Below are 14892 nucleotides of genomic sequence, written 5' to 3'. Positions count from 1 at the left end.
AGCCAGCATTGCTGGCTGTGGAATTCTGGGAGTTGAAGTTCACATGCCTTAAAATTGTCAAGGTTGGGAAACACTAGTCTAGTCTTATTAAAGTCTGGAAAGGGCTGAGAGGTTATTGTAAATATGTGGGAATAGAGTACATACGTAATGCCCTCCTGATCAAGCTGATATTTCTTCTCTGCTGGCAGTAAATCTGTTTCATTCTCATATTCATCGTCTGAACTTTGATCTTCTATTAAAGGCTTCATTACTTCCAGGTCTACTTTGAAACACAACATTCAGAATTACTGAATATGGTACCTAAGAATATCTTCAGATCTCCATAGGTTTTCTTATTAGAACATTAATATAAGTCATCATTATAAAATCATTCTAATGTTATAAAGTCCACGCACTTCCCTGGTTAACTCTGCTTTGAAGTGCTGTTTCCTAATCAAGTTTAATTCCTTTTGTAGGAGTGCTGCAGAGTTTCCTCTTTATGTTCCCCTAAAGCCAACGAAGCAGTTGATTTCGGTTCATAGAGGAACAGATGAAGTGGGAAATTTCTAGCATTTGCAGGATTTACAACCAGAATCCAAGTGATTGAGATTCCCTAAATGTTAAAAGGTAGTTTAAGGAATAGTAATATAATTCCTTATGGAGGAATACAGTTTAGGCTTGGGGATGGGTTGTTTATCCTTTGAATCAGCCTTGATTCCAGGGAACTGTGGGAAAATGACTCCCACAGTTTTCTTGGCAATATTTTCAGAAATGGTTTGCCATTGCCTGATTCCTAGGGCTGAGACAGACTGACTGGTTGAAGATCACCTAACTGGCTTTGTGCCTAAGGCAGAACTAGAACTCACAGTGTCCCAGTTTTAGCCTGGTGCCCTTACCCATTATACCAAATTAGCCATAAGGAAAGATTTAGCCAGAATTATTTGTCAGGATTTGCACATCCGGGAAATACAGAGAGTCCTTGACTTACAACTGGCTGCTTAACAACTGTTCAAAGTTATGACGGACTTTCCCAGGGGTATTTATAACCTGGTTCTGGAGTTCTGATGGCCAATCCCTCCTCCTGGTCACATGACCACATTTAGGCACTGGGCAATCCATCCACATTTACAGACATTTACAGATCATTTGTCACATGATTACAATTTACAGCATTTTGGCTGAAAACTACCATTTACTTCCGGTTTTCAGCAAAAAGTGAACAATGGGTTCATTTAACAACTGTGGTGTTCACTTAATAACCACTGCAAAAAAGGTAGCAAAATTGGGTCATTCACGTGGGTGACCCGCTTCATGACTTAGGACCATAATGGGCATAAATCAAGGACTATCTGTATTAATTATTTTACACCCAGTATAATCAAAACAGATTCTCAGCAGTTTATAGAACAGCAACACAAAACAAAGCATATGAATTGAAGCAGCCGCAACTAAAAAATAGCACAATCAATAATACCAAAAAATCAATAATCACAATCAATCCTGAGGATGCCATCATCCACCCGAACCCTCCAAATTAGCTCCTTTTCTCATTTCCAGCAAGCTTATTCCATAACATAGCTGCTGCCATTCAAAAAGAAGCATGTAACTGATGAAAATGCAGAATCACTTTACTTTTAAACTTATTTTGCAGATGGTAATTCTTTACAAAGATCCAAGTAGCGGGAAAGGGGTGGGAAATCAATTATATGAGCCTGTCTCCACCTCTTTAGGCATCTTCACTTATGGTATAGGAAAGAGGGAGAAACATCCATGGATTATATATGTGTATTTTTTAAAATCAAAGATTCCCTCCAAAACCAGATACAGAAGATAATTTATTAATGCAAGAGAAATACAAGCATTCCAAGCAATATAATCACATCAGAAGCAATTAAAAGCAAAACTTTTTCCCCCCAAACAAAAATATTATATATGCTTTTAATTCATACAGGTAGTCCTTGCTTAGTGACTACAACTGGGACCGGCAATTGCATCACTAAACATAGTCAAAAAGTGAGATATCACATAATGATGTTGGACTTAAGACCTCATGTCTGCTGCGGTTATTAAGCAAGTCACCTGCAGTCATTAAGAAAGACATCGCGTGACTGCAACTTGTGATTTTACTGCCAGTTTCTCCGTTTGCTTGTGGGAAGCCAGCTGTGAAGTGCAAAAATGGTGGGAACGTGGGAAGCCAAGATCTTCATGAAACCCCACCAGATGCAAAGCGCCCAAAAGTTGATCATGTGACATGTTAAGTGCAAGGAATGAGCACAACTTTCATCTTTCCGGCACTGTCATAATTTCAAATGGTTGCTAAGCAGAGCAGCCATTAAGCGAGGACTAGCTGTATTCTTAGGGGATAAAAAAACTCCAGAAACAGCATCATCTAAGGGAGAAGGAGGGTCAAAGTAACAAAAGTAGCATGTCCATATGTTGCAAGCCCCACCCCTTTCCTAGTATGTGCTTTGCCACAACACATACATGTCCCAGGGCCAGAGTTTGCACTGTGGCAAGACAATACTCCATCATTCTGTGGATCTCCTGACCATGCAAACGTGGCATTCTAAATATTAATTCATATTAGATGAATGGAATGATAGCCTCACTATCTGCCTGCAACGACATGTAGTCCTTGACTTACAACGGTTCGTTTAGTGACCGTTCGAAGTTACAATGGCACTGAAAAAAGTGACATACGACTGTTTTTCACACTTACAACCATTGCAGCGTCCCCATGGTCACATGATTAAAAATCAAACACTTCGCAACTGACTCATGTTTCTGACAGTTGCAATGTCCCCCTCTGCTACATCCTGACAAGCAAAATCAGTGGGGAATCTTGATTCACTTAGCAACCATGTCACTAACTTCACAGCTACACTGATTCACTTAACAACTGTGACAAGAAAGGTCGTAAAATGGGGCAAAATTCACTTAACAACTGCCTCAGCAGCAGACATTTTGGGCTCAATTGTGATCGTAAGATGAGGACTACCTGTATTCAGGGCTTCAACATAAATAATCGTGACCTATATAGTTGCAGGTTTAAAAAAATATAAATATTTTCCCATATTCTTCACAATTTTTAAAGAATAGGAATCTACTGATGGATCTGGTTAGACTGCTTTATGGCAGGATATCTGCTCTGAATCTGTTTCAGTAATTATCAACAATTTACCTCAAGGACAATCTATAAGCAAAACAGTTCACTAAAATAAAATGGTCGCTTGTCACATTTTTAGAATCTGTTGGGGAGAGATTTAGTATATACTTTTATATATATTAACTTCTTTGGAGATAATGCCCATTTAAAAAAGTAAAGTCTCCCTCAAGTGAGATTCAATTCTTAATAGCTTATGGACATTTCCATGTAATTTTATTTTTAAAAAATCCCCATTAGCTTTGTAATCTTGGACAGAAATATTGAAAAGTGATGTATAAAATGTTCATATTTGTGCATCTATATCCCAGTTAGCATCTAGCTTTTTTGTTAAAAAAAAGCTTTTTGTTTTGCCTTGTTTGTTTCTCTTTTAATTCATTATTTTTACTATTAGCTTTTAGTTCTTTTTCTTTCACTCTGCAAAAAATCTTGATTAAAAAACTTATTTTAAAAAGCTTGAGTTGTTGCCCAACTTCTTAACCTCACAAAGTAATGACTATAACCTTGAGGAACCTGGGGCCTTTATATAAGAACCTTATTTTGTATTTCTTTCAGATATTTGATTGTTTAGAACAGTGGTTCTCAACCTGTGGGTCGGGACCCCATTTGGGGTCGAACGACCATTTCACGGGGGTCGCCAAACAAGGCTGTCCACCATTTTTTCCCCCTTTTCTTTGGCCACGCCCCTGGCACCCAGTGATGTATAAGTGGTTGGGGGTCACCACAACATGGGGAACTGTATTATGGGGTCGCGGCATTAGAAAGGTTGAGAACCACTGGTTTAGAATTAAGAAAGAAAATCATCCTAAATGAAAAGATTGGTAGACGCTCCTAATTAGCAATGTGCAAAAGATTATGAGTGGAATCTGAAACATCTCACTTTGAGAATGTAAACCACTTGAGTAGGAAAGAGGTTTCAAGAATGAAACCTCTATGTTCAAAACACCGTTTCCATCCAAAGCAGAGTTTCACACTATAGAAAGTCCTCGACTTACATCTACAATTGAGCCCAAAATTTCCATTGTTAAGAGAGACATTTATTAAGTGAGTTTTGCCCCATTTTATGACCTTTCTTGCCTCAGTTGTTAAGTGAACCGCTTTAATTGTTCAGTTAGTAACACCAGCTGCTAAAAGAACCTGGCTTCCCCAATGAATTTGTAAGGTCACAAAAGGGGATCACATGACCTTAGGACACTGCAACTGTCATATGAGCCAGTTGCCAAGGGTCTGAATTTTGATCACGTGACCCTCTCTTTTAAACCCCCTATGGATGCTGGTGCCAATGTCTCCTTCAGATCTCTATTTTCCCAGATTAACTCCCCAAAATTTAAATTAATATAGCATACAGAAGTTGACCTCCCTGTTTTCCTCGCCCCACACCATCCTTGGATGAGTTAATTTCATGGCTACCTATCTACACTTATCACAAAGGCTGGGTTGAGTATTTCTGTTCAGCACCTCTGAAGGTCACGTGGACATAAGGAGAGCGTGGACATAAGGTCTCCTCGCCATAAGGAGAACCCAGAGCCCTACAATAGGAACTGGTCATACAGGGCCTGCTTCTATGGTTACCAGCTCTGAATGCAAAAAGTCCTCACCCACTCTAGACAGGGGGCGGGGCTTGATGGAACATGGCAGACAAGGGGGTGGAGCTTGATGGAATCTTCAGGTTACTGGCCACAATCCTGAAAGGAGAGTTTTATTGGTTGGCAACTGAGCTGCTCTGCTCCAGAAGACCAAGCCTGTAAAATACAAAAAACGGATATACTCAAGTGGTGGCGTACAGCAAGATATAGTGGGGTGATTCATCCCATCCCTGGATTCATTCCATAAGCTAAGCCACAATGTAGAATTTCTGTGTGTTTGGCTAAAACCACTATGGAAGGGGTAGGCAACCTTGGAATTCTGGGAGTTGAAGTCCACGAGTCATAAAAGGGCCAAGGTTGCCTACTCTATTCTCATTCATCCAGGTCAGCAGGCTCTAACCTGTCCAGCTTTGTGGACCAGCAGTGGGGGGAGGAGCGAGGAAATAGTTCCACGTGAACAGCAAGCGAGTGTGGATGTGCGTGTAGCTCCATTTGCACAAATGGCGGGCACACTCACCCGTGCGCTGTGTGCACAAGTCAAGTTGTGCATGCAATCACCCGCCACTTCTGCAGCCCGGTTCTGAAAGGGCCGCAGCCTGGGGGTTGGGAACCCCTGAGCCAGGTCATGATTGTCCCAAAGATGCTTTTTCCAAAAGGCAACTGGACTTTCTTATTTTTTTTCTTTTGAAAATGTTTCGCTTCTCACCCAAGAAGTTTCTTCAGTTCTGAAGAAGTATCTTGGATGAGAAGCAAAACATTTTCAAAGAAAAAAAACTAAGAAACTCCCGTTGCCTTTTGGAAAAAGCCCCTTTGGGATGGCTTAAACCAGTGTTTTTCAACCTTCAGCATTTCAACTCTCGGAATTCCCTGGAATTCTATCAAATCTTAAAACACTGGCTTAGACAATTATGTGGGACCCTGAATATAAACCATGATTTGTGACTCAATGTATTGTGCAAAGGCATCTAATTGTGGTTTAATAAATCACATTTAAGAAAACTAACAATTTGGGAGAATATTTGACTACTCTGCTCAACACAATTACAAGCTGCTGAGATTCAGAAACTCAAAAGCAGGGGTCCTCAAACTTGGCCCTTTTATGACTTGTGGAGTTCAACTCCCAGAATTCCTCAGCCAGTGTGAGGAATTCTGGGAGTTGAAGTCCACAAATCATAAAAGGGCCAAATTTGAAGATCCCTGCTCAAATGAATCCTTAGTTTACTCATGTTATGTGGAAAGTTACCTGAACTTCTTTAAAAGATTAAAAAAGTCTCATGGCAATGTGTTTCTGTGGGGGGGGGGTCTCTGAAAACTTAAATTTGACCAATTTCTTGTTGTTCTTGTGGCAACATAATAAGACAGTGCCATCCAACTTAAAACCTAAAAAAGGGACATAAAAACAAAAATACATAGCCTGGGTGTCAGAGCAGAAAGTCACTTGTGAGAGTAATAATTTAATTGTAAATTCTGAAGACAGGCCAGTACTGAAAACTGGTAATCTCTAAAACTGAGTCATTAAAAAGAAAAAAAAACCTTCTCATCTCTCTAGCTGCACAGCTGGACCAGATATCTCCACAAAGGGTGTCAAAAAATTCAACAGCCACAGCCATGTGATCCCTATTTTAATACAGTGGCTAAAACCAACCTCCGCAACACTGTATGTAAATTGATTCAGGCCCATCAATTGAACATATTTTAACTATTCGCAGACACAGTGGAATTGCACAAACCAATATAATACAGTACTTCTATTTAGAAACATCACCAGTCTTCCAAGTGATCTTTATCTTAAATTACTAACTTATCAAAGCAATCTTTAATAAAAGGGTTCCGATTAACTTAAACTGGTTCACTTTTTCAGCTCCTTTCATCTGACAGCTTTATATTAGATGAAAGAGCATATAAAAATAGATGAGGAACTGCCTGCTTTCTGATGAACACTTTTAGCTGTGGTGTGAATTATAATATCTGTTATATAAATCTATATACTTTATTATTATAAATGATAGGTGAACACATTGTTTTCCAGGTAGGAGTTGTAAAATGATGATTCCTTCATGGATTTATATCCCACCTTTCAAGTTTAACTTGAACTGTCTTGATTTTCTTCGTGCTGGGAAGCAGGAGAAGAATTCAACTAAGGCAGTCAAATGTCAACATGCACTGTGGTGACACCATTAAGAAAATTCCATGACTGCGTATTTACTTTTTGATGTCTAGTGCAAATGTAGAAATCATGTCACTTGGCTCATAACATCAGTCCAAGCTTTATTTGTCTTCCTCTCCCTGGACACTCATGAGGGAGGAGATTTAAGGTAAAATAGACGCATTAATCTTGAGGACATAATACAGATAGCATCTATCTGACCTTGGCTGATCTCAAAAAGCTAAGAAAGATTGAACTTGGATGAGATACTAAGGACACCCAGAATTTCAGACACAAAAGTTGAAAAAGCATCCTGAAAGAGTGCAAATGGAAACCACTTCCACACTAATGTCAGGAAATGTGTTGTCAAGACCACAGTCATTAAACACTTGGACACTGTTGTCAAGAATGCTGCCTGGAAATGCCAAGAAATCACCAAGAATCAACCTTGGCTTGAAGAAAACTTTATTTTTTAAACCCAGGAGATCTTTAACAAATCATCTATTTAAGTTTTTTTTTTAACTTGAAAACAAACAAATCTCACTGTTCAAATCTGGCAATGTGATTTAAATGCTTAGCATGCTCATAGCCGTCCCACTGTTAAAAACTCAAGCAAAGTAGGACAAGCCAAGCTGAGACATCAAATGTCTATCTGCTTAACTATATACAATTATCTATATTGGATGAGATTCCTTCAACTTCCAAAAGAACCCTTTTTTTCAGTCTGTTGTGGTCACATTGTTTACTTAAATTTCAAGAGTCAAGAAAACTACTTCATGAAAGGCTTCGAGAATTGCTACAAAATCCATCCAATCGGTTAATCTCTGGTGGCATGCTTTTTAAAATTTTTGCTTAGCAGTGTGAAACCAGTGATTATGCACAGTAACAATTTAATGCTCTCCCAACCCAACCCCCGTGACCTATTTAAACCATGCATAAAGCACAAAGGGATCCCAACGCCTGGGCCGTAGCCCACTACAGGGCATGACCAATTCAGAACCGGGCTGCAAAAATGTTGGGTGAGAACAGGCATATGCAGCTTCACTTGAGCAAGCAGCAGGCGCTTGCATGCAAAGCTCCATTTGTGCAAGCAGCCTGCCACTCACAAAGAATATTTCCTCTTTCCTCCCCCCACTCCCCGGTCTACCAAACCCAAAAGGTTGGGGACCATTGCTATAAAGCAAACTATGGTTTAACACAATAGGCCAGACATGTCAAACACAAGGCCTGGGGGCCGGATGCGGCCCGTGAAGTGGTTTCATGTGGCCCGTGAAGCCATTCTGGAAACAGTGAGGGAATGGCCCCTGCTGCCTTGGCCCTGGCCCAGGCCGACTGGGAGCCACTGTACAATTTTGTAGTGGCCATCTATGCTGAAACGCATTCAGTCTTAGCTCCACAAGGCCATCTAGAAACAGTGAGGAACCAGACCCTGCCACATTGGCCCCACCCCCTGGGTGCATGCTGGGGAGGTGTCACCCTTTGTGAGGAATGAAGAAATGGACTATGCCTTGGCGCTTGCCTCGATTCCACCCCCTTCTGCCAAAGACCTTCAGATCTGTCCCACTCCTGCCCAGACCTCCACAGGGACCCTTGACACGAATGATGTAGAGCTGGCCACGCCCACCTAGTAGGCCACACCCACTCCATCCACACCCACCCAGTAGGCCGTACCCACGCTGGCCACCCTACCCAGCCCCCCCGAGGGCAACCGCAATGCCCTCAATGAAATTGAGTTTGACACCCCTGCAATAGGCCAAGAGCAGGGTAAGGTATGAGCAAACACATTTCATGATTTTGCTGTTACCAATATGAAAAATATGCTTCTATTCATCTTGATTAGAGTCACGTGGTTCTTCTATATAAAACTGAAAACTTACCTATCTATTTGTCTGTGATTGAATGCAATCTCGACTCCCAGGATGGAGGCAGTGCATTCCAGAGAAGCAAGAAACAACTCAGCTCAGATAGTTTGTGTGAGAGAAAGAGGGTGAAGACAACTCCTCCCTAATAGTTTCCACAGCATATGTTTTATGAGGGTGATAGTCTGCTTTAATTAGGCAAGGATCTATCTGTAAGTGAGGGAACAATAAAGAATTCTGCTTGGGGGAATCACTATGTGACTTTCTTGGTTTTTGGAGCCTGATATTGTCTGAGTATTTACTATGTACATGAAAGGAGTCTCTGCAGATTATAATTAAAATAAACTCAAGCGTTTTGTGCAAAAGAACAAGCATAGCTTCAATCACAGTTGTGATTGCCATCTTGAATTTTTAATCCTATCTTTTAGACACCCAGATAGATTTTCTTCAGATCCATTTTACTTCTATTTTTTTTCCTTTTCAAGCACCTGTCTTTCCCCAAAGCAGATATGCAACATGTTCTTTCCCTAGCACAGAAATGTATTTTCCTCTAGTATTTTTTTATACCTACTCAACCCAAAAAAGGCACACTCGTATTATTGAAAGATAAAACATTCCAAAATGTAAAATCAATGCAAATATAGATTTCAAATAATAGTTGCAAAACTTAATTGACCAAGTGTATTCATTAGATTTTACTCAATAAAGTTTTAGGAACAACTTTTCATTTCAAACGGAGGGGAATCAGGAAAGCAGAAAAGAAAATTGTATAAATTTTTAGCAGGGGAAACAAGCCAAACTTTCTGCATCATAGTGGTTTCAACCATTAAGATTCTTATTCTGCAAATAAGTAAAACCAATAGTTTAATTATATTTTTTTCTGAGGGTGGGCGAGTAACCTCTTTTCTAAATATATCTTCGAGAAAACACTAAAAATATTTTATCTGAGCTAAAACCAAAATAGTCTCCTTCCATATAGATCCAGGTCCAAATTCAAAATTAAGTTTCAGGGTGGGGGGTGGGGTTATGGATCAAGACAATTTTCACTGTTCAATGAATGGCCCAAAGCTTTTCCAGAAATAAATCGGAAGTGATTTATCCACCACTAAAATTCCACAAACAACTTCCCATTCTGGGTTATTTTGTTCAAAAAATAAAAACAAATCCTTGGACCACCTCTGAAAAGACTGGTTTGCTATTTTTATTTCTTTCATAAAAGGGGGACGTACGTCTTCTTATGAAAGAGGTCTCCCATGTTGGTTCACTCCTATGGGATGGGAAAAAGCTGTGCTTAAGAAAAAAAACAAAGAGTTGCTGCGGGGCTTGGTGTGAGCAGCTGAGGAAATAACACTGTTGAGAAAATATAATTAGGAGTGTATATTGTTAGCAATCACACAAAGGCATGAAAAACCAAAACAGATAAAATTTCCAGTAGAGAAGGATGACCACAGAGATAGCAGTGGAAAAATCTTGAAGGATGGAAGATTACATATATTTGGCTGTGTAATTTATAGAAATTCCCCAACCAGTTCAACAAGTAAATGCAGTTACTAAACCAGTGATAAGGTGCTGATCCTTAGTCATCGAAACATGTGAGTTTAACTTTACATACCTAACAGAAATTGAACACTGCTTCTAGAGACAGATTCTGGAAAGAAGCATCTGATAATTGCAGAAATCAACAGTGACTACTTGATCAAATAGATCAGAGGTCCCCAACCTTTTGGGCACCAGGGACCGGTTCCATGGAGAGAGGTTTTTCTGCAGACCGGAAGATTCGTGGTTTTGTGTATTGCCTGCATCCCGCGGATGGGGCTTTGTTTGTGTGGACCAGTTGCTAGCATGCCGCGGCCCAGGACTGGTCCACGGACTGGGGGTTGGAGACCCCTGAAATAGATGATTTCCAGTTCTGCACTTCACACGAAGTTTGCTATTATTGTTGGTGGTAACTAAAGGCTATTGACTTCCACTGCATAGATAGATATTCATTAGGTGACAGTTCAAAGTTATAAAGGCATTGAAAAAGATGACTTATATTATAACTTGGTCCTTGCACTTAAGGAGCGTTGCAGACTCCTCACACTCAGCTGAAAAAAATGTGGGCACTTGGCAACTACCTTGTATTTACAAAAATTGTAGTGTCCTGGGGTGATGCAATCCCCACTTGGTACCTTCCCAGCCAGCTTCTGACAAGCAAAGTCAATTGGGGAAGGTGAAATCACTCAAATACCCCGTTATTTGATTAACAACTGTGATGATTTGCTTAACATGGCAAAACAGGTAGTAAAATTGGGTGTGACTCACTTAACAACCAGTAGGGGAAATAAGCTCCTTGCTCAGAAATGGAAATTCTGGTCCCAACTGTGTTCATAAATCAAGGACTACCTGTGCCATACTATTCCCCATGCTGTTCAGCAGCTACATGAAATGATTGGGGACTTTCATTCGGAGGCTTTGAGTGAGATGCTATCGTTGTGGTTGAGTATCTACTGCTCTTCTGCTTTTTGTAAGCATCCAGCTCCAAAGAAGCAATCAGGATTGTCAAATGTTGCCTAAATTATATAATGAAGTGGATGAAAACGAACAAAATGACGTGCAAACCAAAATAATATGAAACACTGTTGGTCAATGTGAACTAGCAATCAGTATGCATATCCAACTTATTCCTATTCTGCTCCTTTGCTCACATTAGCAGGCAGCAAATTAAGAATAGACATTTTCATAAAGCATCTGAACTTGTGATCATAAATCAGGATCTGTATGTTAATAACCCTTACTTTAAAACTGGTTTATGATCTTGGCATGTTTGGGAAGAATTAACAATTGTTGATTTACTAATTTCATCTATGTGGATTTTAAGGGTTGATGCTGACTTGATAGCCTATAATAGATGAATTTTACTAACTGCATATTTATATTTGTTGAAAAAGTGACAAGAAATTTCCAGCTGCAGATTTTTCTTCTTTAAATTGCAGTGATGCTTGTAATTACAGTGCTTTTCAAGTAAATAATTTATGCTTAACTTGTTAGTAATTAAAATTCAGCCATGTAATTGTTTAGAAACAAGCCAATACAAGGAAGTAGATTGGATCTGCCAAAAATAAATCATGTCAGACTAACTTATCTTTCCACGACAGAATGCCTATTTTAGTAGACCAAGGGAATTTTGTAGATGTAAGTGTAATTTGATCTCATTAATGTATTTAACAAGGCCTTCTATGATACGACAGTGGACAAGACAGATAAATATGGACTTGAAGATGTTAAAGCCTGCTGGATTTGAACTGGCTGAACTACAGCCAAATGGAGCTTATAAATGGTTCTGCATTAATCTGGAGGGAACCACGGATTTATCCTGATTCCACCTCAATCCAATGCTATTTCACATCTTAATAAATGACCTAGAGCAGTGGTTCTCAACCTTTCTAATGCTGCGACCCCATAATACAGTTCCCCATGTTGTGGTGACCCCCAACCACTTATACATCACTGGGTGCCAGGGGCGTGGCCAAAGAAAAGGGGGAAAAAAATGGCGGACAGCCTTGTTTGGCGACCCCCATGAAATAGTCGTTCGACCCCAAATGGGGTCCCGACCCATAGGTTGAGAACCACTGACCTAGAGCAAGGTTTCTCGACCTTGACAACTTTAAGACATGTGGACTTCAATTCCCAGAATTCCCCTGCCAGTTTTGGAGATATTGGTAATCTGCTGCCATTTTGCCCCTAAGGCAGAGGTGTCAAACTGGGGGGGGGCGGTGCAGCACACACAGGCCACGCCCACCCCAACTCCACAAAGGCAAAAAACCTGATATGTCACAATATGTCATGTGATGCAATCGAGTTTGACACCCGTGCCCTAAGGCTTCTCTTTTGCAAGTGAAAAATGTTCACCTCATTGAACAATGTAGGATCTGTATTCCGGGTTCTTTCCAATTGTCATCCCAGCTTCTCCATATTTCATTTAAAGAACCCAATACTGGTAGTTCTTGACTTACCATAGTTCATTTAGTGACCATTCAAAGTTACAAAGGCACTGAAAAAGTGACTTACAACTGTTTTTCACACTTACAACAGCTGCAGCCCTTCCATGGTCACATGACCAAAATTCAGACGCTTGGCAACTGATTCCTATTTATGAGGGTTCCAGGGTCATGTAATCACCTGTTGCAACCTTCTGACAAGCAACGTCAATGGGGAAGCCAGATTCACTTAACAACCATGTTACTAACCACTGCAGCCATTCATGTAACAAGGTCATAAAATGGGGCAAAACTCACTTAAAACTGTCTCACTTAGTAATCAAAATGTTGGGCTCAATTGTGGTCGTATATCAAGGACTACCTGTACTCTGTGAAAATGGACCAATCAGCACAGAGAACAATGGAACAATTACAGTATTATGCATTGTGTTTCTGTTACTTTTGCCAATGCTTGATCACAGGATTCTGCAGTAGTGATCCAGTTGGTGGATTACTAGTGTTTCCAGATTCTTCTCACATGCACCATCCCAACACTCTCAAACAAGTACTAATGTGTTTGATTCTATTGATTCGGGTATAGGAACTGTCACACTGTCATCCCTGAATTTCATCCTGTTAGATATAGATCCAATGTGAAGTTAATCTGAATTTTGACCTCTAAAGTGAAAGCCAAATTCTCCAGTCTGGTATAACTCACACATCTGATAAGCAACTGATAAGCATCTAGGTCAGAGTTTCCCTATCTTGGCAACTTGAAGAGGGAGCAGCCCTATTCTCTGTTGCAAGCAAGGACATAAATGCTTTGAAATGGAAAAATAAAGGAGGCACAGGCTGAATAGTTAGGAAGCAATAGCAAACAGTATCTGCCTTGATGCCAAAAAACCCCAAAAACTATTAGTTCATGAAGCCCATGAAGCCGCAAGGAGTCCTGCTCAACTCAGCTGAGTAAACTTTGCCTTTTCAAGCATCTACCCAGACAACTGTTATTGAAGAAAGGAGGTTTTAGTACTATCAAAAAACACAACACAGCTGGACTTTGAGGATGGGCCACTAAGGAAAGGATTTACTTTTCAGCTGCCTCTTTTACAAAATTTTCCAAACCTCTGGGAGATGACATCTTTCCATTAATGCCTGTATTTTTCCACCGAGTCCTTCATGAACCAATAAAATAAAAAAATAAATAACCGAAACAAAATCCACTGTTGAGGGAGGGGCAGAAGAGTACCACAAACTGTTTCTAACGACACTGTTCACACGATCTTTTGTCCGTCCACCCTCCCAACAAAAAACCTCTATTGGGACATTCTCCCTAGTTTTCAGGAGATGTTTTGCCCACGAAATATCCTTAGTTTAGGCTCAGCTAGAAGAAGACGAAAAACTAAGGAAAGGGAGAAATGATAGCCATCGCTTTCATTCTCCTCTGGGATTGCCTCCCGGCGCATAAAAGATAGAGGAGGATCGACGCAGTCGGTCAAAGAACCAAGACTGCATCATTCAAATGACTGCACGATGACCTGCGCCTCGTCTGAAAGCGATCCTCGCTTTGCACCGGGCGCGCTTTGCAAAGACGGTTATGCAAATCGTCTTTGCAAGCCTGATTCGTCCCCACGATGCTTTTTGCAAAACCCTGGGCTGCAATAATCTCGATGGTGAACCCCAAAACCTCGACACGGGACTAAAAATGAAATAAAAAAAATAAAGCCCTCCTCGTTTTTCTTCAGGACCCACCGCCCCAGCCCCACCTCCACCCCCAGCCTCCCCCAACTCGCGAGAATCCGTTTGCCAAGTACGATACCTAATTCTTCTCTGGCCGGCGTCCCCATCTCGCCGTCTCTATGGTACCTTCCTCTCCCTTCCGCCAATGTGGAACCCGAGCGCCAAACGAACAACCGCGCCTGCGCGATTCAAGGCTGCCCGACACTTGCTGCTAGTTGAACAGTACTGTACAGTAGCACACGCCTACGATATCATAGATATGCTAAGTGCTAGAAGGGCAGAGGAGGTGGCTATCATCCCATCTGGAGCCTTTCAAATGGGGGAGGATCATGGGACTTCCAGCAGATCTGGGAGCCCCATGCTGAGGAATGTCTTCTTTGGGGGAGACTGCTAAATCGAGTCCACCGCTAGAGGACAGCAGAGAGATTGGGAAATTTGTATCGTACATAAAGACAATTGTATT

The 14892-nt window shown here is 40.8% G+C and overlaps 1 protein-coding gene across 5 annotated transcripts in view; it reads right to left on the bottom strand.

Moving 5' to 3' along the window:
- SLC36A4 (solute carrier family 36 member 4) overlaps window positions 1-14607 on the bottom strand; it is a 44739-nt gene extending 30132 nt beyond the window's left edge. The window contains exons 1-3 of one of the 5 annotated variants that reach the window (XM_039338134.1): window positions 14509-14607; window positions 4741-4884; window positions 145-259 (exon numbers count right to left, since the gene is read on the bottom strand). In XM_039338134.1, coding sequence (XP_039194068.1) covers window positions 145-248 — 104 coding nt within the window. In that variant the 5' untranslated portion in view covers window positions 249-259; window positions 4741-4884; window positions 14509-14607. Of the gene's footprint in view, window positions 1-144; window positions 263-4600; window positions 4710-4740; window positions 4885-14508 lie in introns of those variants that run through there. The other 4 variants (XM_039338135.1, XM_039338133.1, XM_039338131.1 and 1 more) reach the window with 4 other exon arrangements.
- Window positions 14608-14892: the final 285 nt, after the last annotated feature.

This window comes from Crotalus tigris, unplaced genomic scaffold (genome assembly GCF_016545835.1).
Source record: "Crotalus tigris isolate CLP2741 ecotype Arizona unplaced genomic scaffold, ASM1654583v1 scf7180000017691.523996, whole genome shotgun sequence".
Taxonomy (NCBI): Eukaryota; Metazoa; Chordata; class Lepidosauria; order Squamata; family Viperidae; genus Crotalus; species Crotalus tigris.
Note: the sequence above shows the minus strand (reverse complement) of the source record. Positions and strands in the feature narration are given on the sequence as shown.